This window comes from Ochlerotatus camptorhynchus, unplaced genomic scaffold, assembly GCF_037179485.1.
Source record: "Ochlerotatus camptorhynchus isolate MF236.1 unplaced genomic scaffold, CSIRO-AGI_Acam_v1.1 ptg000251l, whole genome shotgun sequence".
NCBI classification, from domain to species: Eukaryota; Metazoa; Arthropoda; class Insecta; order Diptera; family Culicidae; genus Ochlerotatus; species Ochlerotatus camptorhynchus.
The window spans coordinates 2,945,566-2,971,696 of record NW_027040741.1 but is presented as its reverse complement, the minus strand read 5'-3'; the positions used below and the strand labels follow the sequence as shown (position 1 = coordinate 2,971,696).

At 39.0% G+C, this 26,131-nt stretch overlaps 1 protein-coding gene across 2 annotated transcripts in view; it reads right to left on the bottom strand.

The window, feature by feature from the left end:
* Atg16 (Autophagy-related 16) overlaps positions 1–26,131 on the bottom strand; it is a 229,278-nt gene that overhangs the window by 4,615 nt on the left and 198,532 nt on the right. For both annotated transcript variants that reach the window (XM_065226471.1, XM_065226472.1), the window contains exon 4: positions 1,417–1,534. In XM_065226471.1, the coding sequence (XP_065082543.1) occupies positions 1,417–1,534 (118 nt within the window). The remainder of the gene's footprint in view (positions 1–1,416; positions 1,535–26,131) is intronic.

Genomic DNA, 26,131 nt, shown 5'->3' with positions numbered 1-26,131 from the left:
ATGGTTTATTTAACCTGAAGAATTAATTGATAAGCTCTTTGTACGATAAATGCCTACGATGTTCGGAGTCAGGAGCCTTAAAAAAAACTTACACGATCGCTAATGTAAACTATAAGATCTTTGAAAATGACTTATAAGCCTTCAAAACTCAAGCTGAGTCCTCTGTTGTAGACTAACTTTCAGTTCTACCAGTTAAGAACTCTGAAGTTGATCCAAGAGGTATTTGGAGTTGACGAGAACGATTCTTAACTGTGAGATCTCTAAAATTGAGCTGTTAGGCCCACGATAGCGCAACCCAATTGACTACGCATTTGACATATAAGAGAAATAGACATAAAGTATATGAAGTTGATCCATCCGGCCTCCGAAGCAGATCTATTTAAAGTTGACACATAACGCCTCTGGAGTTGATTCATAAAAACTCTGAACTTGGATCAAGTGGTCACTGAAGTTCAACAACAAGGCCTCTAATCTTAATCCATAGGTCTCCGGTATTATTAAGGAACTCCGGGGTTGATCAATGAGACATATAGAATTTAATCATAAAATCACAAAATGTTGCCGATAAGTCTACGAGACCTAGCCCGTTAGACTTTCGTGATCAGAATATAAAGCCCGGAGTTGACTAATCAAATTTATGATGTTAACCCATAATGCTTATGATCCAAGAAATATTTGGATGTAACTTATAAGGTCTCTGAAGATAACCTACACCGTTTGGAAAATACATATAATTTTCTACGAGATCTAACGCATACGTTGTTAACGCTAAAATTTAAATAATAATTCATTTTAAAATTTAAGCGCAATATCGCAGAGATCAGCATTGTTGCAACATTTTGTTTTTGTTTATGTCAACTAAAGCTCAAAATTAAACGAGCGGAGATTTGACGCGGTGGAAAAAAAATCAGATTTTTCTATCTGTGTATAACACCACTTCAGTTCATGATTAAGCGTGATAATCTTAAAGGCCTCTCAAGTCGACCAATATACCAGAACCCGGTATAGGATATCAGTGGTAGAGTCGATTGGACTTATGGCGGCGGAGAGTCTATAGAAATTTGGCCTGAGCCTCAGCCCACTCCTAAGCCTCAATCAATCTTGCTCAAATTTCAAGCAATTTATAATTTTTAAAACAGAAATGCCAAAATGGCTTGACTTTCCATTTCCACAGAAAAGGACAACTTGCCATGCTAAAGAATAAAAAAATCATGAGCCACATTATGTAGCCAAGACGAAACGACTTTTATTTGTATGCATGCATGTTCATTCTGCATTTGTATGATGATGATGATGAAATACAAGGCTCCATTCTACACAAATGACATTATCTAATAATCGGAGTGTATATTATCATAAGAGATCATCTTAAACGGATCACCAGAAAATGTTATGCAAAGCGTTGATAATACTTACATGATCGATTTTTGAGGTCCCAAATTTTAAGCGTGCGATCGTGACTACCGGTGACTAGGAAGGTTGTACCGAGAAATTTGGCTGCCAGCACCTTTCCGCTGTGTCCGGTCAGTGTGTGCTGAAAGAAGAAATAAACAGAACGAAAAAGCTAATTTACCACTCCACAAAACGAACATCAGACAGATGTGTTGATTAGAAACCAATCATGCTCGAGTATGTTTCATGACCAGTGTTTTATTTTTCGCTTTTTTTGTTCGAGCCTCCAATCTTTCACTTTCTTTTCACCCGATGGTGGAAGACACACAGCTTCAATTTCCTCACCCACCACACACACAAGACCCTTTCGCAGCTCACGAGCACCCGCTTTCTGTCGAGTCATGCAATTTTCCCATGGAAACACCGTGTAGCCAAAACATTTCACCCATATAGCGCCACGCCATTGCCAAATCTGTCCATCCGTCTCACGCAGCCAGAAATGCACATCTGATTTGGGTACCTACTATACAACATTTTGTCTGTGACGTGTCGGCAGTAGACACAAAAAAAATACTTCAACAACAACTCTAATCTTGGGTGAGAGACAGAGAACAAGAGACCAATTTCATGTCGAGTCGAGCCCTTCAGCCAAAGTTCGCAGGTTCGAAAGCGAAAATTCCCAGAAATCGGAAAGACATCGAAAAGCAGCAAGAAAAACGAGACCACCCCCTCTCGTGCTCCGATACCTTGCCAGGGAAAACTAATCAACTCACGCCATCAACAGTTTAGACAACCGCTAGCTGCATCAAGATAGTGGGTGGGTCCCCTTGGCGAAAGCGAAAATCGAGCCAGTAGAGTTCAGCGCGTCGAGTTTTTGCCGCTTGATCTTTGAATCCGTTGGCTCTGGTGTGGGAAAAAAAAAGACTACCGTTTCCTCCAATAAACAAAAAAAAATCAATCTGGATTTCGGAACAAATTGAACAATTTATCCAATCACGCTAAAACGTCGGTTGAGCGCGGCATCTTTTGACAAACTCCTCTATTCGATGGCATAGCAAATGAACAGACGCATTTGACACGTCAATTTTTGACGTGCGACTTGACCGCGAATTCCCATTCACGCATTTCATCGACCACTTCTCAGCGATTGCCGGCAAAATTACCGTGACGATTGGCGCAACATTTCAAGTATTTTGGAAATTATGGAACATCTACTAGAAACATGTAGTTCTTGTGGCAACAGTTTTTTTTTATTGATCCAGAGAGCTGACCGCCACCTGTCTGCAATGGTCTCAGCTAAATTGGGGCCGGACTAATTGTTACACAATTCCAATATGCTAATTTCAAAGTGGGTGCGGGATCTGTATAGAAAAAAATCCGGAGAGAGCTCGCAAGTAATTGACTCTTATTACAAATTAATTGCACTACCGGTACTGGGTGCACAATAACAAACTTTCCTGGCCCCGGTTTGCACACTCCGCTTGGAGAAATCCTACAGACACGAGAAGCGCGTCAATGGTGTGCAGATTTATTTATAAATACAGCGTGAAACTAGATTTCTTGCTAGCTAGCTGCTTCGGCACGTGAACTCGTCCTCAATAAATCAATAAATATGAAGAGCCTGAAGGTGGTGCTTCTGCTGCTGCCACTAAAACAGCGGCTATTTTACAGCCTCCGAAAGGAAGCGGGAGGGAAGAAGGGCATTCATATTTGCCTTTAAGATGAACGGAAATTGCCTGAATAATTCAAGTTGATGTGAATGCAAAGTGTTTCACAGGGCAAATAAGACCGTGATGTATTAAGTTTCTAATATTTCCATCAACCACAATTACATTAAGATATCATGGAAAATCTGTAATAGGGGAAATGGCTTTAATATTGGGGTTTGGATCCACAGAACGGACCCATTTATGAAAATTTCCCGTTTTTCAATATTTATTAGAACAATGCGTCATCTGGGCAATAGAAATAGTATTGTTGGTAGCTAAGAATGAGAAGTCGATTCAACAAGTTTTTTTAAATTATTTAAGCAAGACTAATAAAAAGGACATCAACCCTATCATAATTATTCGATCCTTACTTGCAAATTCGCGGTGTTCCTTGAATGTTTGTAAGTTGATGAGCATACTGATGGGAGAGGAAATGCCGTCCAATTCAATTTACTAAGAGCATGTAAAAGGAATAATTGTTTTTGGACGGATTCTATGCGTTCTTCGTGCATGGCAGTGCACGGGTTCCATGCTAGGTTACAGTATTGCAGAATTGGGTTTTATTTATTTATTTAGCCTTGTTTTGTAATTTTGCATTCGTACTTTACTTTTACATAAATTTTCTGAAAGTATCTGTACTGAATCTTTCGGAACATCTTAAGGGTTCTCGATTTTATTTCAGCACATCATGGAACTATCGTGAATTTGTCTAAGCTCACGCTTATAGATTTTTAAATCAATTCAATAGTCTGGGCTAAAGTTTCGGGGACTTCCCCTTAAGATCTCTGGAACTCCCCAAAGATCTCTTGATCTAGCTTTTCTGAGATCAATAGAACTTCATTAAAGCTTCCACATTTTTGTTAGTACTAAACGTCAAGACATTAAAACTGTTGTGCTTTTAGACTTACTATAATGAAGTAAGTGTTCAACTTCAACATTTAATGTTATTTACTATCAAAGCTGTTACTTTAAAACTGATTGTCATGTTTTAAGAACGTTTGCTTTAAAAATATATTTTTAACCAATTTAATAAATAGCATTCTTATTATAAACCTGGAAATTATCCGCCAAAGTTATGGAAAAACTTGGAAAACTCAGAAAACTTTATTTAGCCAAATGAGTGGACACCCTGTAGATAGAGAAAGACGATTAAACGTCACTAAACTCTATACAAGGTCGTCAACTTCGAATTGTTCAAAAATAGAACAAAATGTAGACCTATTCAGAAGAATGATCAATCATGAAATAAATTCACGTTTAAAAAAGTTTAAAATAGTGTCTTATTACAAGAAAAAGTGACTTTAGTGACTTGACCTTAAAAAAAAGAGACTTTTTGGTGACCGGCTTGTAAAAAGTGACCAAGTCACTAAAAAGTGGCTTGCTACCAGCCCTGAGGTCCGTACCGCCAAAACACACTATTCCGAACGCTATTAAGCCTAATGGATCATTGGGTCAAAACCCATTAGGGCACTAAGCCAAATTTCAAAAGTGAAAGATTGAGCTCTGAATATTTTTTTTTAAATAATTTGCATCACTGTGGAGCTTTGACAAACTTTGAAGATCTCATTGGGCATTGAAGACATTACAAATTGACTTGAAATTGATTGCAGCAAAATTTATTCTGACACCGTAAATAAAATTGTTTTAGAAAGCTTAAATTTGGTTGCAAATGAAATCTAGGTAAAATTATTGGAGCCCTTTAAGAAGAAAATATGCTAACACTCCGTAGTCTGTACTATTAGAAATGTTAAGCATTTTAAGGTTTTTAAGAAAATTTCCAAGATTCTGATTTTTTTTTTTAGAAATTTGTATAGCCTGCCTTCGTCGCTCGGATGAAAAACAACAGAAATGGAAAGGTTTTCATCACTCTTAGACAGAAAAAAAACTCAAAATGTGTGATTTTGAAAAATTATCAAGATCCTAGATTTTGCCTGAAAAAAATTCTAGGTTTAAAATTTTCCCTTTTATATATATATAATTCCACCGTTAAAATTAAAACGGTCTAATGAGGATAATTGGAAAGGACTGAGGACGGTTTAGAAGAAGAAAAAACTCAAGGGATTCAGAGGATGATTCAAAAAAAGATTAGAAGAAGAATTTAATTAAAAACTACAAGGGTTGTACGCAGCAAAGGTGACGTAGGACTACGTGGTCTTATATAATAAATGTTATTTGTTAACAGCAGCAGGAGCTTGTGTTTTGTGTAGGAATAGGAATTTGAGTGGGGTTTATACTCTTTGGAATGACTATGATTGCCGCGAAAACAATCTTTTGATATGAAATTATGGTTGGGACATGGTCAGAAATTTAACTCTTTTGGAAAATCTTGGCGGCCCTGATGGTAGTAGAGGCTTAAAACCTTTAGAAGATAATGACGACGTGTAGACAGCTGGATCAGCAAATCGGGCCGGACAATCCCATGATCTTCGGTTCAATGATTGGGTACTCGCAAGCGTCTCGGTCCGTCTGCTGCTGGAAACTGGTGTCTGCGACAGGTTGGAAGGTCACAGCGAGGGAATCCTCAACCTTGCTACGATGAATGGGCACTCGGAAGAGCCTCGGTGTGGCTACTGCTGGACACGGGTTGACCCGGTCGGTTGCTTCAGAATTAGAAGCTTGGTTCCTTTTGCTGATCGTCGCGATGGTTCTACTTTAACACAGGGGTAGTTGCTTTGCTGGTTATGTGGCTAGATGAGATCATCAGCTGATCAGATCAGAGATACGTTTGACACCGCCACGGTTAGCCAGACGACGGATGGCGGGCTTGGTAATACCCTGGATGTTATCACGAAGAACCTTGCGATGACGCTTGGCGCCTCCTTTACCAAGACCTTTTTCTCCTTTGCCACTACCAGTCATTGTTGCTTGTTAGGTGAAGAGTGAACTACCTAACCTGCATCCACCTTCCTACTGCTGATATTACTGCTTCTGCTGCCTGCTCACCACGCCGTCCGAAGCAAAAATGAGTTGAGGCTAGACAGCAGCGCTGTTTTATATCGTTTCAGGTTAAAGCAGAATGATGTGCAAACAAGTGGTACTCGATTATGACGACTGGATTTGGGAAGAACCTTTATTTCATGAAACCAGTGATAAAATTATCACTTTTTATTTGTACATTGGACAATGCTTGACATTTACCACTTTTTCAATAGTTTCTTGTTGAAAATCAACAGTCGGAAGTAACGCGATGCGTAGGAATATTTCTGATCGATTGGTGATAAAATTATTGAAATTGGTTCACGGCCAGCTGAGCTATTAACGTTCAAAATCCTTCATAATTTTGTTACATGTTCCATTTTTGGTTTTAGCAAAGTGTACCCTCTAGACAGAAATCACAAACGTAGTCTTACGTTAAAATTGATTAGAAAAATTTAAAGAAAATTCAGCAGATGAAACTCTCTGGATTTCTAAGGAGAAATTGAAACGATTTTGATGATATTTTTGAGTTCAAAGAAGAATTTTAAAATAATCGAATTCTCAATCAATTGTAAAGGAATTTTAAGAAGAATTATAAGAAAATACCTTGGAGAGTTTCAAGGGAAATGTAAGGAACATTCCAAAGTAATTAAGAGTAGAGTTCCAAAAGCATTTTCTGGTAAGTTTAAGGAGAATACGTGATAATCCTTAGTACGTAATATAGATATTTTTGACATGTCAAAGAAACTTCGCAATGTTGACCACTAACAAATATAAACTTCCAAATGTCTAAAGAGCTATACAATGTAATAAATAAGCGGATTTTATAATACATGAACAATGTACATATCACAATTATTCTTAAATCTTTGATTTGTTTTCCGTCGATCTTGTTTTCTGCTACCGACGGCAGGGAGACAGCTCCCACACCTGGACCCTACCTATCGACCCATCAAACTCATGAACCGGGGACCAATGGCTTTACTTCCCTTCCGAAGGAAGGCGTGATCAGAGATGTTATGCCTCAGAACATCCCGGCGGTGCCAACTGGGATTGAACCCAGGCCTGCTGGGGTGAGAGGTAATCACGCTTACCACTACACCACCGGCGCTGCTATTCTTAAATCTTGTAAACAGCTTATAATATGTTACAGCTTCCTGAACATAGCATTAGAGTCACCGGAAATTAATCAAAGTTTCGATTCAATCATTTGCAATGTTGGATTTGAAATTGGTTAGTATTAAACCAATTTAAAAATAACACATAAATTGATAACGTTGAAATCTGCATGGGTCGAATTCTAAAATTTAACGGTCATACACTTTATGATGAGATTGTGTAGACAAAATAAGTATTATTGATAGTGATAAACTTGTAAATCCATACAAAAAAAATAAATACACAGCCAATAGTTCACTTGATAGGTTTATTTATTTTTCGTAGTTCTCCCATAAAATTCTCGGATTTTTCCCAATTTTCCCAGATATTTTTCAAATTCCCGGTTATTTCCCGGTTTTCCAGAATCGCTAGCCGTTAAGGAAAAGCTTACGGCCCGATAAAAAAAATACGTTTTCGATTTTTATAAAAATATTGGAAAAGATATCGAAAATTTAAAAAAAAAGGAGCCTTCTGGGGAAGTCGAAACGAAGCGGTTTTCAAATGAACGGTTGTATGTCGTTTCGTTTCGTATGAACGCGTTGCAACAGTCGTTTCGACGTGGTTCTATAATGTGGCCTCTGTTTCTTAAAAAAATACGCTCCATCCCGTATTACTTTCATGTAGGCAACAACGGGTATGTAAATCAGCTTAATTTTTTAAATAAAAAAAAACCACAAATCAAAAAGAAATTCATCGCAGAAACAAGAAAATTCAATTAAAACAAATCAATTATGACATCGTTTCTAGCAACCAATCAAATCTAGATTATCATAGGCTTGATTTATTTCCAATGAGCTCTCGTCGTGCTCAATCGATGGCAGCGCTCTAAAGGGTTGACGGACTGGGCCGGACACGGATCATTTTTCATCGCCAACTCCACTTTTAAGCACCACTGGCTGTCCCCCTAGAGCAGAACAACCTGTTGTAAAACCAACAACACCCAGAACGCCACCAAACTGGTCCAACGAGTTCATCAAGACCCAATACGAACCCATGCGCGCCGGCCGCGTAGCTATAATGAAGATGATCATCATATTGGGATTCGTAAATGCCAATCATTCACCCAGCGATATCTCATCGTTTGCTCCTGCTGCCGTTGCACTTTGGCATTACACCATGGTGGACCACCTTCCAAGACCTATCGGCCGCAACTCTGCGAACTTCAGGTTGGGCAAAAGAAAGTAACTTTATCTTCCCGTTCGGAACTTGGAAATCAGGTCAATCCGCTGCAGGCTGGATGCAACATGCAGCAGGCATAAAAAAGTGAAACAATATGCATTTAAATTCAGACCCGCATGAATTTAATAGACGTTTTATAAATTGCATGTGCGTTTTCCCAATGCATTTTCATATCACAGAAGCACTGGCTGTGCGCACACAAACTTTGATGTAGTTTTTGTTTTATCTAATTCACATAGATCTTCTCGCAAGTACTGCGCAGGCAAGCACAACACAGCCAGGGAAAGGGGTTCCAAATACGGGCAAAAGCAATCCGGTATCGCGAGTTGTGGATGTCGTGAAAGCACTTTCTGTGCGGTTTTCTGTGTGAATATGCCAATAATTGAGAACGCGCGTCTCCACGCTGATTTGGTGGGATGTTGCCTGCTGCTGTCCGGGATTAGAGATCCACATATACCGGGTATATCCTCCCGTTCACAACCTGTTCCATTCCTGCTGGGCTGCTTTGCGCCGTGAAGAGTCACAGCGAGAGGGAGGAATGGCTTGTGATATGATGGTGATGGTGACGATGATGTCGATGCCACAGAATGTTTCCTGTAGTTGCTGCTATTGGAACCAGTCTGCAGCGAGGAATGGAAAACCGGGTTGCAACAGATTAAGAGCATCTCGTAGAAAATAACATCTATCGAAAGAGTCAACATCAAACTGGTTCGTTCGTTAGGCGTTTTTGTGGCTTTCTAGAAGGCTGCATCAACATTTGCTGAAACGGGAAAACACAGCAAAAGTGTGCAGCTACTAAGCGGTATTGATAGTGTCGTTTGAATGGGATTACTGGAGGCGCTGTATGAAGCCTCTCCTGAGTGTGGGGGTTATTGGGATTGCGATTGGAAGCATGAATATCAGCAGCAGGTGGCAATCCCCGGATATGATATTTATTCTTTACAACGGGAGTGCTAAACTTTTACAGGCGGAAACCGGTCTAGTCGGCTAAATGTGTTGATTTCATTATAACAACTCCTGAAATAAGATCAACTACATGGTTTCCAGTAATAAAATAAAACATCATCCTATGTTACATCATCACTGCAATATCGCAAAGTATGCCAATCTTGCTTATTTCCCCAAAACTATCCTAAGCAATATTCCACTCATCTCAGTCATTGAACCATCAAGCCGACACTCGCACGTACCAAATCACCACCGCCAGCAACCGTAAGTGCGTTCTGATTGCGATCTGATCGTGTCATTATCGGTATTATTAACTCATTACAACATACGAGCTGCACCCTAATACGGCTCATCACAATCAAACGATTTCCGATCTAATCGCCACATTTTAACAACCGCAATTTCACCACGGCTCCCAATTTTTTTGCGCACCTCAAATGTTGTTGCCCCCGCAGCCGGCGGGCATACGACCAATCTACAATGACGAATCGCTCCTGAATGAGTCATTGATCGATGTGTATTTGCTCACGAACAAAAACCGGACAATTTAATGCCGGCGATACGTGATCGAAAGTGTGAAATCTATCTTACCCGTTCGCTCTTCCGCTTTGTGTGCACGAAGACAGCGGGGTGGAAGGAGGCGGGGCGCGATGTCGTCCAATGCGTGCCATGCACATGAACCACCCCACAACATATCGATGCTATCTGGGAACGATTCACACGAGGGTGAAGTCCGGCACGAATCGGCGAGTCTGCGTAAATGGCGTTTCCAATGTGCGCATTCGTGCAATTCCCGGCATTATTTTTGACTAGCAAGCGTGAGGTGGGCAATAACCTCAGTTACAGCCAGTATTCCTCATTGGTTGTGCAGAATGAGTGGGGTAAGAATTTGGTTCCACACATAAGGGATGAAATGAGTTCTCACTCACGGTCGGAAAGAATTCAGCCATAAAGTGCGCAAGTGTAGATAATGGGTGTGTGTTTTTTTTTTACGCTGTATAAAGATGAAGTCGGATCAATGAACACAGATCTTGCTAAAAAGGACAAAATTATCATTAATACAATGCATGAACAGACATTACGCTGCTTTTACTGCATTTGTTTATTTATGTGGTCATAAAAATTACATGAAATTATCGACATGATTGTAGTGCATCCACTTTGATGTGATATCAAAATTATTTTTTTGCTGTGTAATCAACAGCACTGCGAACATTCTGAATATTCTGCATGTCCCAAATTTTGGCCTAAGTATCCCTAACATTGGATCCATGGAAAAACACCTGAACAGAGCGTTCATTAACATACAACAAGTTGCCATTTGTACCATCCAGATGACGAAAAAAATTGAAATGCTGGGCTCAATTTTTTGATCCACAGGCCCTTCCCCTAAATCCTCTTAAAAAACGAAATTGAGGAATTATCAGAGATGTATTATCCCCAGGAACCACCGCATGACGTCTCCCTTTTCACCAGAGCAGTCAGACTGAAGTCAACACTCGGCGCCGAAAGCTACCCTATGTTTTCTTTAAAAAAAATCATTTGAATGCACCGCGACAGCATTCAAATTTAATTTGAACAAAAAATATGACCTATTTTTTTCCATTACTTCTTCATTATACGTGAGTCATCGTGCTGCAACGAAAACAACAAACGTAAGCGTAAGTTCATGTTCTGGACCACTGGGTCATCCGAAAGATCCGCTACCTTTATCACACAGCACAGACTATCCTGCTGACCACAAAGGCAACACATGCTATCTATCGATGCGTTGTATGTATAAAATTCCGGTTGTACACCTGACACATTTTGATGATTATCTCAATTGCTGCTGGTGGTGCTGGAGTTTCTGCTGTTGCTGTTGCTACTGCTACGATGTTGATAGTATTATTGGTAATCTCCATCTACTCTTTCTACTAGAAGGAGACCCAAGACAAACTGCAGTTAAATACTTATGTACCCATCATATCCCCACACCCCACCTGCTGAGTGCGTCTGGAACCGCATCCCCTCTGATTTCGTCAAAGAAATAGATGCAAACATTGTGTATTATTTACATAACTTAAAGCCGACATTTTGCTTTGCTCCCAGATCGTACTCCGCGGTCGTTCCGTAGAAGATAGAACGAGACAATATTCATGCATAAACAAGTTGCCCCTGAGCCCCAACCTAAGATGTCGCGCCAGCAAAAGACGGTAGCCAAACAATACGACAGGTGCTCTCCTGTGAGGTGATTCACAATGCGTTAAGTCTTGTTCCATTTACTGAGATTTTCATTCCTGGCCCCATTCCGCGCTAGCACCAATTTTCTGCGCGGCAAGATTCGCGACTTAATTTCTTCTCTCAATCCAGCAAACTCCGCGGAGCGCACAGTGCCCAAATTGTGCGAACTTGATAGGCACACACCGGCAGACGCAGGGAAAAAGGTTCATTAGCTAGCGAAAAAAATATGTTTGGCATTCCACTGTCATAGCATGATGGGTGGTAGCAAATCTTCCCGGCGGATCCCTGCCCCAAAGGGAAATAAGAATGTACACTACTACTGCAAAAGGCGATGATACCGTACATATTTTCTTTGCTTGTGGCCTTCGCCAGTGTAAAAACCGACCTTCTGATTATTTTCATGTTCAGCTTCTTACAGCGAGTGGGCGTTTGGATATTAGCTTTTTGCCCTCATCGACCACACGTTTGACGAGGAGAGTTAATCGTGCAAAATGGGATGTTAGAATTTTTTTAAGACATTGGATTAGTACGTCGAGTTACCCATAAAAACTATATAGTCTGTCCTATTCCTTCAACAAATGTTAAATTAGTGGATAATTCATAAAACCATAAAAACACCACCAAAAAAACAAACGACGGGTGAAATTCGTGACCACACTGTGCAAGAAGCATTCATCAATCGAAAGATAAATATTCAATAATACACGTTGTCTGTAAGAAGTGAAATTGGTGTCAACCGTGAACCTGACAACTTGGCGTTGGGCTGATGTCAGACGAGAAACGCGCAACACGCGCACCGTGTTTCGCATAATAATTTCATTAAGCCAAACCTCCTACCCTCCTCCGTTTACCCGCTTTGTTGTTGTGCTAGGAATGGAATATAGACAACCGTCTGGAGCAACGGGATGATTATGATGATGAAGGCTTGAAGTTGGAGTTGGCTGACGACTGGAGGCGATAATCGCTCTTTCATGACTCAGTCAGTCACTCAGTTGCTCGGCAGTTTGCATCACGGGTTGACATTGTCGTGTCGTACTGCACTGCAAGTGTTTTCACGGTCTGATCCCTACCGTATGTGCGTGTTTGTTGGTGTGTGCGTGTACCATGTCTAGAATCATTGAAAACAGCTCAAAGCGTGGTGAGAACCGGAAAAATATGTCTGCGGGCTCTCCGAGAGTTAGACACACATGCTATATTTTGTGATTCGGGATGTGATCCGGTTTAAAATGTTTTCAAGAAGTTATCGGCATTTTACGCTAAGAGTTGCCAAACGGACTACAGTGTTGTTCGGTGAATTGCTACAACTGTGGCCCTCAAAACTGATTAGCAGTAAATTGGAATAAAAACAAGCTTACAAATGAGTCACGTGACATTACTGAAACTAAGCATTAAGCTAATTTTAAATTACGTTCACAGCTTGCCACAATGATGATGTAATTTATATCTTCATTAACACGATGTTAAAATTGGTCTCCTTGAATTTCTTGAATCAATGAGTTCCACCAACCATTGATTGATTTCAAACAGCATAAAATTTGACATCTTAACTTAAAGATCCGCAAATGACTCCGCTATGCCGACGATTGTTGAAATATTTATTGCCAGATCTGTTGAGCCTACATAGCTGATGAAGTATATGAAATCATAGGATGATGGTTTGTAGTCTCGATCTATGGTGCTAGTTATTGAGTTGAAAATATGTTGATTAAAATTTATTTCTTTTCATATACTCATTTAATCTTATTTACGGTAAACGGTAAAAATCAAATTATTTTCTTCTAACCATTTCATCTTATTACAGAAATTTTCAACCCTTCTCTCCCCATTGTGAGAAACTGTAAGACATGTAGACAGTACCATAATGTGTGGATGACCTCATAGTTTTAAAATGTTCGAATTTTTCGTTAATTCCAATTAAAACCAATTAACATGAGATTCAAACACAACATAAATGCCAATTAAGCGTAAGAATTAATATATGGATTTCATGACGATGCAATGAGTTCAACTACGATTTCAGCTGATAGAATATTTGTCTACTATCCTACTGGGTGTTTGATGTTGCCATTATGGGTAAACTCGCTTAAAAATGCTATCAAAATTGTATTGTAAAATTGGTATTCCCCGAGGTGTATTTCGAATCTTTTGTGCCAGAGAAGAGCCTATGGTCAAGTAAAAGAATGCAGTTGTATTTTAATAAGATCAAAGGCTTGCACTGCATTAATCGAATCATGAAACTTGCGAAATAGCAATATGGGTAAGTGAGATCATTGGCTTGTGTGACAGAAATCTTATTAATTCTATCTGATTTACACTAGCATATGTGTTCGTGTTGAATTCTATCTAATGTAGATGAAGTGGACCAGTATTGGTCATAGGTTCCTATTAAGACCACACTTCAGAAAACCGATTAAATTACAATATTCGTGCATTTTGTGGTCGAAATGTTTATGTACACCGATGAATATGATTTGTACCAACAAACTGAACGCAACTGAACATCTCAAAATTGTAAACAAATTTGGAAGAAATTAGATAAAAAAAATCGAGTTAAGTGATATTCAACCAATTGATCTGTAAACGTTTGATCCTGAATTCAATTTAATCTTCCATATTTCATTTTTATAGAGATATAAGACAACAAAACCATTTTTTTACTGATTTTTATGGCAATCAGAATAACTCAATTAGGAGAAATGGAGGTAAAATGATCATAGCCGGCAAAATGCACTCCTCTTATATCTCAGCTGCTGGTTGATGTGATGGTGGAAACGCACGTTAAATGTAAAATGGGAATGGAAGAAAAAATCTGTTTAATAAAAGTAATTTAAAATTTATAAAATTGAAAATCAATTTTGACAGAAAACCACGCAAAATAAGTTATTTCATGAAACAGCTGGTACCAACTAATATTAGGTACATTCTTCATGATTCGGCCGGATAGCTCAACTGGTATGTTTATTAGAAAAATAGTAGTTATTTTCATCAATACTATTTCTTACTCTAAGTGGGGCATAATGCGCCCCATGAATTTAGTGTGGAAAACACAACCATCAGGCATTAGACTGCCCCACATTTATATGGGAGATTTTTTAATCTCTTTTTTCAATGGACCGACCTCCAGATTTGTGCCATTAGGTGAGAAAACCCCTCTCTGAAAATTTCAGCTCATTCGAATGTAACACGAGCTGGCACTTTTGGTATGGGGATTTTGGTTGAAATATATGGGGAAATAACATTATGTCACTCTTTCGTGTATAGAACTGGTTCAGCAAACTCGATTAAGCTCAGAATTTCAGCACATGTAGCTTAAGCTATAAGGAACAACTTTGCTCAAGACAGCATCACGATTCAAGTGAGTATTGTGGAGATATTCTTCTTGAACTTATATGGGCTTTTTGTTCGTATTTTGCAACCAAATTCAGGCAGCTTATGCAACGTAGCAACTAGATTACCATTGGAAAATAGTTCATATTTTCCACAGGCCAACATCCAGATTCGTGTCAGTAGGTGAGATAACCATTCTCTGAATGTTTCAGCTGTTTTGGACGTAACACGGACTGGCGTTTTTGGTTTAATGTTTATATAGGGGATTTGGTTGAAATTTTCATATGCAAAATGGTCATATACATTTAAAAGCGAAAATCTTAACAAAACTAACCGGATTCATAATGCAGTCTTCAGCAAAGTTTTTACTCATTGTTTGAACTACAAGTTTTGAAAATCTGAATCAAATCGAGTATAAGGAAACTTTTTTATGATCGATAGAGTGCAGGAGTGTCATTTTTTCAAGTAATAATTCAAACTAAAAGCGCCAGCTCATCCTACAACCAAATGAGCTAAGACTTTCAGAGAATGGTTTTCTCTCCTAAAGGCACAAATCTAGAGGTGAAACCGTGAACCATTGAAATTCAATAAAAGAAGAGCATAGATGTAACCATAGAATTAAGTGAATTTTGTTACAAACAATAAACAATGAATTATAGGCTGCGTAAAGCTAACGCGATTGAGCCTTCCAAATAAATGAACTAGATAACATAGATAAAGCCTAAATGCATGCTTCCTTGGCATGAAATCATTATGCCTTTAACACATTTTTACCAATTTAAACAAGAATTTTGTAATTTTGGCTAAGCATATCAATTGTAATATCTGGCCAATAACCTAATATTTACAACATATGTACGGGCAAGCATGCTTGGCATACACAATTGTACACACCAACTGCTCATTTGTGAATAACCTTTCACTCAGTTGTTGAAATTTAGTTTTCTTTAAAGTAATTGATAGATTAGGATCATAGTTTACTGTTGACATGCAAAGAGCAGGTAAATCTTATCATTTGAATCAACACCAATGAATTTTTACACTTAAAGTCTGAGATGTGCATCGAGCGTTTCTCACTTCATTTTTGCAACGCAAATTCAAATACAGTTTATTACTATAATTAAAATCTCTTTTTTTTTACATACCTATAAAAAGCTTAAACTCTATTCTATCGACTGCTTCAAACAGAACTATGTTTCGTCAACTCTGTGCAAAGTTATTAGCAAATGAGCAGTTCGTGAGCAAAACTGCGTATGCCAAGCATGCGTGCAAGTAAATATCGATACACTTTGGGGACTGAACGGAGATTTACCATAGCATGGGTAATTTACATTGATTTCTGATCAAGTTCTGATATTAACATGCACGCAAAACAAATTTATCTTACATCCAATGTAAAGTTGAATTCATTACATCTTCTGCATATGATGAATGCACCAAATGTGATGGCAGTTCTTGTAATGGACTGTAGCGTACAGAAAGTTTTTCCAGAATGCATATTTTCGTATTAAACCTTCACGGGATTTTCTATACGCAATACATTGGGGGGAACAAAATGAATTCGAAAAATAAACTCCCGATTTAAAAAAAACCATCCGGTGACCACATAAAAGATTCTATTCATGAGGTCAAGCATTGCAAATTTTGCAGACTTTTACAATAGAATCTTAATTTTCCCGGTTGGGTGTGCTAACGTACATTAGTAACTCCATTCAATTCTTCACTAGGTTCATCGAAAAAAAAATATAGGTCTTATTTTTTTAACATCGTTGGTGTACTGTTTTGATAACAATCAATAACCATCCACATGTGCAGCTATCCATATAAAACAAAACCATACCGTCAAACGGCGTAGCTTGCAACAAGAAGACATTTCCAAATAATCATCAATTGACACCGTCTTCAACAAGAGGTTGCACAAACTGAACACTTAACATACGTTCAGTAGGCCAGTAGGGAAATATACTTTTAACGAATCTCGCGCATCCCAATGCAATTTTCAATAACCCCGCACGTTCCGGAGGGGCTATAGCAAATTAGAAGTCTGCAAATTATTCTTGGTCCAACACTTTGGTTCACAAAAAAAGGATTCGTAAATAGACCTGCTTCGGAGAAAGAAAAAAAAAAACGGAGAAAAATCAGTGTAAAAATTAGACAAGCTAGACATCTAGCAAATATTATAAATTAACAATATGGTTCACTTCCAGAATTCCCATATATTTCCGAAAAGACGCATAAGTAATACCCTCTCCCGGTGAGAAAGGTGACTAAAAACATTCGTGGCCTTATTATTTAAGCGTGTAATCAATTCATACGTTTAGTCAAATAAAAGGTGTGGCAAACAGTATTAGCTTCTCATGCATGTTACACGCCTACCCTGACGTCATGAAATTATACTACGTTCAGACTATAGTTGATATTAATAACGTAATAACGTAATATAATATGATATGAAAAGTGCCTCAATAACGTGATATCTGCTATAGTTTGAATGTACAATAAGCTTAGAGGTAATCCAAACAAATAAAAGAAAATGCAGATTATATCTGCCATCCCTCTTTACATACCACATTGGCAACTCACAGGAAGAAAACTTTCAACACGCTAATAATCGTTAACCCAATTTTCGGTATAGATTAACAAACACGGTAAGAAAAAAACACTCAAAAACACTTGAGTTTAAAAAAAGCTCAAAAACAAAAATATAAAAATGAATTCGATTTTCAGTTAAAAGTACTCAACCGTCATGTTTTCACCATTGGGAAATTTTAACTTATTTTTGGATGAAAATCATAGCAACCTGCGCTGCCTTTGATACTGTCATTTTTGTGTGCTTCATCGCCTTCGTTCGTGCTCCATTATTGGCGTTGACGGCACCGTCGAAAAATGGTCTCTTCTAGAAATGATTGACAGTTTCTTATGGGATTTTTCGGTGAAGTCAAAGGATAGTACCATAGAGGTAACTCTAATACCCCGTTCACATTATAACGTATATCACGTGATATACGCTGTCTTGCAATGAGCACTCATACATCTAGTTTTCACGATTTTAAATTGGGTCACTACTTGACTAGCCTATTGGTCCCAAGCAAACGATTAACGTACCCAATTCTAGTCGAAATTCTACTACTACACAATGTTTGTTTTGATTCGCTATGGAAGTTTGACAGATAAAATGAGGGGTTAGTGGGTTTTTTCTATGTTTCAAGGGGTGAATCGATTAGCTTGGGATCGAAGAGAGTACCAGAACTGAGCCAAAAAGTTGAGCACGTTATTTCGGGACCTTCTAGTCTTAGAGTTACCACTATGGTATAAGACCAGAAAGTCCCGTAAAAATGTGCTTTACTTTTTGGCTCAGTTCTGGTACTATCTTCGGTCCCAAGCTAATCGATTCACCCCTCGAAACATAGGAAAATCCACGAACCCCTAATTTTATCTGTCAAATTCCCATACGGAATCAAAACAAACATAGTGTAGTACTAGAATTTCGACTAGAATAGGATACGTTAATCGATTTGCTTGGGACCAATAGGCTATTCAAGTAGTGAATCAATTTAAAATCGTTAGCGTATATACTAACCCTTGAGTTTTGTTGTTCGGATTGTAGAAGTCGGAATCTTGAAAATGCAAAGAACAAATTATACTGCTCTTGTTGAGTTGCGACAGAAGTTTGTCCAGGCATCCACTTCCCTAAAATTTTGCAAACTTGGTATGGCTTAGCTGAAATTTACTATATATCCAAATCTGTTTACCTGTTTGAAGCATTAATCCGGAAGAAATAAATCCTAGAAGGGCCTTCTTTCGAGTTCCAGCAGTTCCAGAAACAGCGCAAAATGATCGACCCATAGCGTTAAAAAAAACTATTGACCAAAACGATCCAGATAGTTTAAATGTTTAGCTAACCGAGAAATTGACAGATGTTAGCGGTACGTGGTCCATGCAAAAAACTCTAAATTGAGTAGAATTTACTTCTTCTACACACTAGTCTGATTCTACCCTGAGACTGAGTAGACGGTACCCATTCTTATGTGCAGTAAGGAGTTGGCAGAATCTGAGTAAACCAGTTTTATTACGATGAGTAAAATGTACCCAAATTCTGGGGAAATGGTTATAATCGCATGTTTAGAATGGTGCAGGTATAAAAGGGAAATTTTTGCGGTGCCCAAATATCCTACACGGTTAGAAAAAAGTACCCAAAATTAAGTTCTTTTCACTCATCTCGGCACTATAGTGCAGGAACCTAAAAGTAGGTAAAGCGGTTCAAAGTAATTTTCACTAAGTTGTACCCCACAGTAGGTAAATATGATTATACTCAAAGTGGGGTTCCCACGCCTTACCACCCTTGTTGGGTGGTTTTGCTCCTCCGTTTTTGGCAACATTAGAAGGAGAAAAGGAGACAAACTAGTCAAAAGTAGGTAAGAACGAACTGGGCCATTGGGTACTTTTTTCTTACCGTGTACAATACTGTGGACCCCCGCTAATCTTAATGACACTTCGTGCATATTAACGGGGTTTATTTTTATTTTGAACTTGTAACCCTATGACCATTAGAAATTTGAGTTTCTGGTAGCCTTATTTGCGGTTTTGTTTTGATTCTGCTTTCCATTTAGCATCTTTTCATTCCGCTTTATTATTTATTACGCAATTACAGCGGAAGCGGAACGGCAGCGCGAAAAGCGGAAAAGTCGAATCTGAGTAAGCCTACTTGTCGGATTGAAAACTATTCAGAACAAAATTGACTCCGGCTAGGCATCTTGATGACATTTGTGACAACTGCTAAACTGCTCATAAAGACGATAATGAATAAAAACTGATAATGTTCACGCATTTCCAAATGGTTTCCTACCATTCCCATATATTCTAAAAGTGACTGGCCCTCTGGATGTGGATGATGTCAAAAACAACAAAACATGATTAATTGAGCACATGGGACTTTACTTACTTTTGGCTTCCCACATAGTACCTAGTAGGGTGAAATAAACTTTTTCCCTTGATTTGTTTTCCGTACTGAATACCAATGCTACCGACACCCGAGAAGCAGCTCCCACACCTACCCTTCGTGATCAGATATAAACGCTTGAGATATAAACTTAATTTTGACTCATTTTTTTCTTACCGTGTGGTTAAATTTTACTCAACAGTGAGTTGTTTTTGATAGCCTTGTTACGCTCAATTTACAGTGTACTAGTCACCTTTCGCGTCACTAGAGCCGCTAGTGTCGGGAAGAATCGTGTCTTGGGGATAATAGAAGAGTGAACCATATTGTTAATTTATAATATTTGCATCTAGGCAAGTGAGAGAGGGTATGCTGGCTTTATCCATGTCAGATATATCTAAAAAAATAGTTTTAATGGTGATTAATATATTTATTAAATGGTAAGTTATACGTAATGTAGTACGTAATCAATCATGTGCAATATTCAATCCAAATCTGATGAAATCATATATGCGCATGTAACGATAGTGTATTAGTAAAAAAAAAGCTTGAAAAATGTTGCATATTACCCCGTTTGACGGTACTACAAAAAGGCGACATGCACACGTGAGTAGACCGACAATACCGGTGTCACAAAGGTCCACATGCGTTGATGGTTTTTGAATTAGCTATTTATCGTTTCTCCGGTTTCCCATTTGTCACAGCGATGGGGATGGGGTGAAAATATGGTATAATCGTAATGTATGTTCAGTATTTTTTAACTGTCCGGCTGTTTGTCCCATTACCGATAGACACAAACTTCGACTAACGACAACAACCATGGAAGCAATAACTCTCACGCTCGTTTGAATCACAAGCCAACACGACGACGTCGCTGTCGTCGGTAGCGATGGGACTCTACACGACACACTCACCTAGATAGCAGAAATAACTTTTTGTTTTTCACTTTTCCCTGTGTTGCTTCGAAAGAAAGTACGAAAGCATCGGCGGCGCGGCAGCACACCGACCAGCTGCTACAATCAAGTGGCAATAAATAAATCCATAACATTGATCGCACCACCACTCCACACAGAATTGAATTTAGGAGGGAGGGACGTTTTGTTTAGTCCAATCACGTCTCAATGGCACGAAGTGGTCATAACAAATATCCACGGAAAAGTTCTACGCTGTCGCTTTCGCTGCGTTGCGTTGTGGTGATGACCTGGAAAACGTGAGAGCGTGGGTGTTCCCGTGAACGTGTTTCGAAAGGTGTCAAGATCTGATTACTCATATCGATGTAGATGATAAAACCAGTAGCCCGCATTCTATGGTTAATGAACGCACCTGAAAGCCGACACGAGAAAGGGGAGAAATGAGAGCGCATCAATGAAATTAGTTCATCATTCATAGACAGGTGCGTGATGTGGCAGTAAACTGGACAGGTTTATGTATGGGTATTTTAATTAAAAGGCGTTCCGACATCTCGTTGGATACATAGGTATCAGTAGAGATGAGATGTATTCAACTGGAACCTTAAGCACGGGATCCGTAGGTGAAGGGGTGACGGATTTTTGTGTGCATTTACGCCACAGCATTCTTTTCAAGGCCCTCACAGTAGGGAAGTCTCTACTACTATAGATGACCCAAATATCAAGGAGAAAGTTTTATTATCATCCATGCCTAGCAAAGGATGAGTGAATTTTGTAAGATTTTGATGAACCTCATACAAGAGAACACACTAAATTTGAATGGAGAATAACGAAGTAGAATTTCAATAACATCCATTATTTCTCTACCAAACGAGTCAAATATTCTCACAACAATTAATCACTGCGGAATACTACCACGACCTCATATTTCACTTGCCTTTAGATGTTGAAACCTAATAGCGCCGTCGGACAGCCGGTAGTACGAATGAAGTTATCAATCATCTTCCTGGGTGCGTCCGCAAAACTAATTACCAGGTTTCCATACCCCTTCCTTCATTCGGGAAACAAAAAGGGAGGGCTTTAACGTAGTGGGACTTCTTCCTATAAAGCTCATTCATTTCAATTTTTATGAGCGCTAATAACAGATATTTTGATTCAATCAGCGCCCGCCGAGGTTTTGCCAACCGCGCGAAGCTATTCGTTTTAGGCACATTAAAGAGCGGAACTCTCGAACCATTATTGCTAGACACTTCTTCATCATCCGTCCTTCACTATAAAACATTATGAACCGCAATATTTAGGTGAATTCAAACCAGGCGAATCCAGATAGACTAAAAAGACGCTCAAAATTATGCAATTCTACAACAAGAAATAAAAGAGAAGAAGGACGGAACTCTCACGAGTCAGCAAAATTAGAACAATTCCCACAGGCTGCCTAACCCACAAGACAAGCTTGCAAAGTGCTTTCCCTCGAGCGTTTCGTAGCCACACAATCCAAGCTGGAGAAAGTGGTGGGGCACAGATCTGCAACAATAAATAAATGAATGAAAAATGTGTATGCAAACTATCTGGTTTCTTCTCAGCACCCGCGTGCTTATCTTGAATACCAGCAAACCCACCGAGACGACTCAATTCTTTCCACTTGTGCTATGCATCAGCCATAGGCATCGCGCCAAAGACCTTGGAGACCGACAACGGCAGCGCTCATGTCACAGTTTCCATACACAGGATTGTCTATTTCTTTCGCTAAATGCGAGATAAATAATGCCGTAAATGGGTCTTTTCATGTGATCCTCCACTTCAGCGAGCAAGTACCGCTCGATCCTTCACGACCCAGCCGATACAATAGCGTCGCTCGAAAGCAAGATCTGCCTCAGCATATGGCACAGGTGGTTGGTGTGGGTGTTGCTACACTGAAGAACACTTGATAGCAGGTTTTAGCCGCGCGGAATTGGCTTCCCCCGCCTGTTGCTATACTGTTATTCTATCTATCCACTCGTGCCGGCACACCGCCCGGCAGGGTCGTTCGGACAAATGATCGTTCCTTTGACACAGCGCCCAAGACCCCATCATAAACGACTAAGGCAAGTTGTGCTACAATAAACCATGTGAATAAGGTCTATTAATAATGTTTACATTTATATACCCACACACATATACATATATTTATAAAGCCCCATAAAATTACAACGATAAGAAATTATGATGTAGGTTTACCCGGTTTCCATGTGCAATTCATGCGGTCGACACGGTGCAGCTCTAGGCCAGTGGGGTCGAGCTGATTTATTTTCGCCGTACAGACGGGCACACACTCACCAGAGGGAACCTGCTGGCCTATATTCTAGAGCTGATCGTTGGTGTTTTGCGGTTAATCTGCACGCCGCGTGCCACAGGTTCTATACGTACATGGTTGTACACCCCTTCGGGATGATCGCCGAATTGACTTTCTCGTCTGCACTGGATTGAACAAGTGGTCTGCAAAAAGTATAAAGAGCACTTGCTCCAGAATAGCCGTCCCCGACGAGGATGACGACGTTGTTGCCTTGTTCGAACTTTCGATGCTTCAAAGTTACATTGTAGCTGGAAAATTGATTGAGTGGCGTTGTGAGATTGATCAGTTAAATTAGGACGGTCTATCGGCTCTCGTCCGTATCATCATCGTCTTCATCATTCGCAACACGGTTCAAGACGGTTCAATTGGGCACCCTTACTCATCTACCTCCCTATCTGCGGGAAAGCTTTCGATAGGAGAAAAGGTCAAACGACAATGTAATATTGGGCTCATATACTTGCTTTAGCGTCGATACGCCATTACATCACAATGGAAGATGCGTATGTCACACCATATTAGACTTCAGCGTTCTAAATAATTCCTCAAATATGTTTATCGCTCACGCTAGAAAAAAATAAAATAGAAATATCGCTGGGGTAAGTGCTCCACGCGAGTTTGTGTAAGCAACTTGAAAAAGTTACGACATCTTGGAGCTTATGCTTAGCTAAATCAGGGCTTGAACAATTTTCAAATGTTTTTGAACTTTTATAATGTTCAAGCATTAGTATTCCGTCTAAAAAAATATCAAGATCCATCAACATCGAAAAATATGCAAAGTCTCGAGCTGGGAGCCATTTTAAAGATCTTGGACTTCGAAATACATTCAAAATTACAAAATTCTGTGCTCTTTTGTGCTCTGTTCGGCATATAAACCAACTGCGATCAGTAATTTGATCTATTGTAGTATATCCCGTGTCCTAAGTTTAGTGCATGTCGTATTCCTCCATCACATTTGACAAAAATTCCATTTAAATTCTTCTTCAATTAAGGTATTAACAAGCCATAGCCAACGTAATTGGTACGGTTAAAAATTGATATTATTAGGCATATGGGATTGTGGCATAACTATTGGCATAACTACTGAGTGGCTAGAGGGCCTATCGCTCTCCTATGATTATTGAAGTCCCCTAGGATTAATGTAGCCCCTTTAGAATTTTAACTACACAGTTCGATATATATGATGCACATAAATAGAGCGTCACATCCCATGTAACAATTTGGGTTTTATGACGGATGTGTAGAATATGATTGAGACTTGTAGCACGCTTTACAACCGTGATAAAAGACAGTCCCCAATCTACATCGACAGTTTAGAGGGGAAAGGGTAAGGTTACTGTCTTTCTCAAGTAAAAAATAAGGTTTTATGAGGGTTCTGTAGACCATGATTTAGACTTGTAGAGTTCTTTAAAACCTCAATAAAGCTTGTAATGCTACTTGGGTTGCTTCATAGAAAGAAGTATGAGCAATGTTCATCGGTGTGACCAAGTGCATACAGCATTTAGCAACAATAAATAACATACGCATGCATACCACGTGCCCAGGTTTGTAGCTTTTCTCCCGTTAAAGTCAGTCGTTGATACGCTTCTTTATTCCATTTTGGCAGTACATACTTGTTTTAGGACTACCGTTTTTCCCCAAAAATCTTTCCATCTTCTGTTTTCCCTCCCATTCGAAAATCACGTCAACAAACCATACCTAATTATCTAATCTACGTTACCTAGTTCATTTCAGTCTCATTAGTACTTTGGAGTAAAGGAACTTTTTTATGACAGCCACGTGCCTTTCCATCAGAAAACAGCGTACTAAGTTTGATGCGTTAGCTCAGTGTAAATCATCTTAATCTATCTAAATATCACGGAAAAATACGTAAATCAAGCTGTCACCGTACACCTACACTGGATATGCAGTGACCTATTTTCTCTCCCCTGGTTGTTTTTGACTGGATCTTTTGGCATTATGCTTTCTTCATTTCCTTCATTAGAAGTCGGGTTAGAAAAAAATAAGTTGATTGTAACCATAAAAGCAGCACCTGACGAACACTCCTGTGTCTCTACCACAGTGGTGGAAGAAACGAAACAAGTCTGCTTAATGACTTCATCCTGCAGATCGTTCTATATATAGATGTGCTGATCGCTGCCTGAAGTTTCTTAATTGAATGCTTCCATGGTATGCAAAATGTATGAAACGAGAATTTCTCTCATCTCGTACCATCATCGCTAGCTATAGGTGCTGTGTACGTCAAGCATTTTGGCTTGTTGGTGTGGAGTAGAAAATGCCAATAGCTGCTAATGTCGTTCCATTTCATATCAGTTTGCGTGCGTCTTGCAAGAGAATATTCTTGTCCTCGAAACGAGGCGAGACTTCGTCTTTAATTTATGCCTGAATTGCTTCTGGTTAAAAGAGGCTCTTTCTGATAAGAATCGTGGAAGTCGTCGCCCAATTGGTTGTTTAACCTGAATTGATGTTAGACTGCTACCAACCGTTGCACGTAAAATAAAACCGCGTTTGTAGTATCATTCATGAATCAGAATAGACAAACAATTTCTATGCAAAGCTCTTGACAAGCAAACAGTGACCAAATTCACACAGACTTTAGAGTCACACAAATGTGACAAACTTACGAAATCAAATACGAAATTAATGTCAGAGATGAATACCAAATCACTTGAAATGTTTAAACAGTTCACAAGCTTTAAAATGGTTATCCATACCTACTGCTAACAATGATCAGCAAGTAAATGGAGCTGCTATTGCAGCTGGTAGAAATTGAAATAAAAATTCTAGCCAGAATAATTCGAACTGAAATTTGTATGATTGGGACTTACTGCTCCTAAAATGAAATTTCTACAGAAATCATTGATCGACATGATTACTGATATGCTGAAATCAACTCCATGTTTGATGCTATTCAAACTGGAGTTAAATTTGCTTATAACATATTCAGGACTTTAAAATTCAGTAATGGATTTGAAATCATTCAATATCTCTTAAAGATAATGAGGACGAGCTATTTAACTTTGATTGAGCCGCTGGGGTTTCGTTTTCATCATTGTTCATAGTTATTTCAAACATTAAATTCTTTCTTCGTTAGAAATTTTAACAA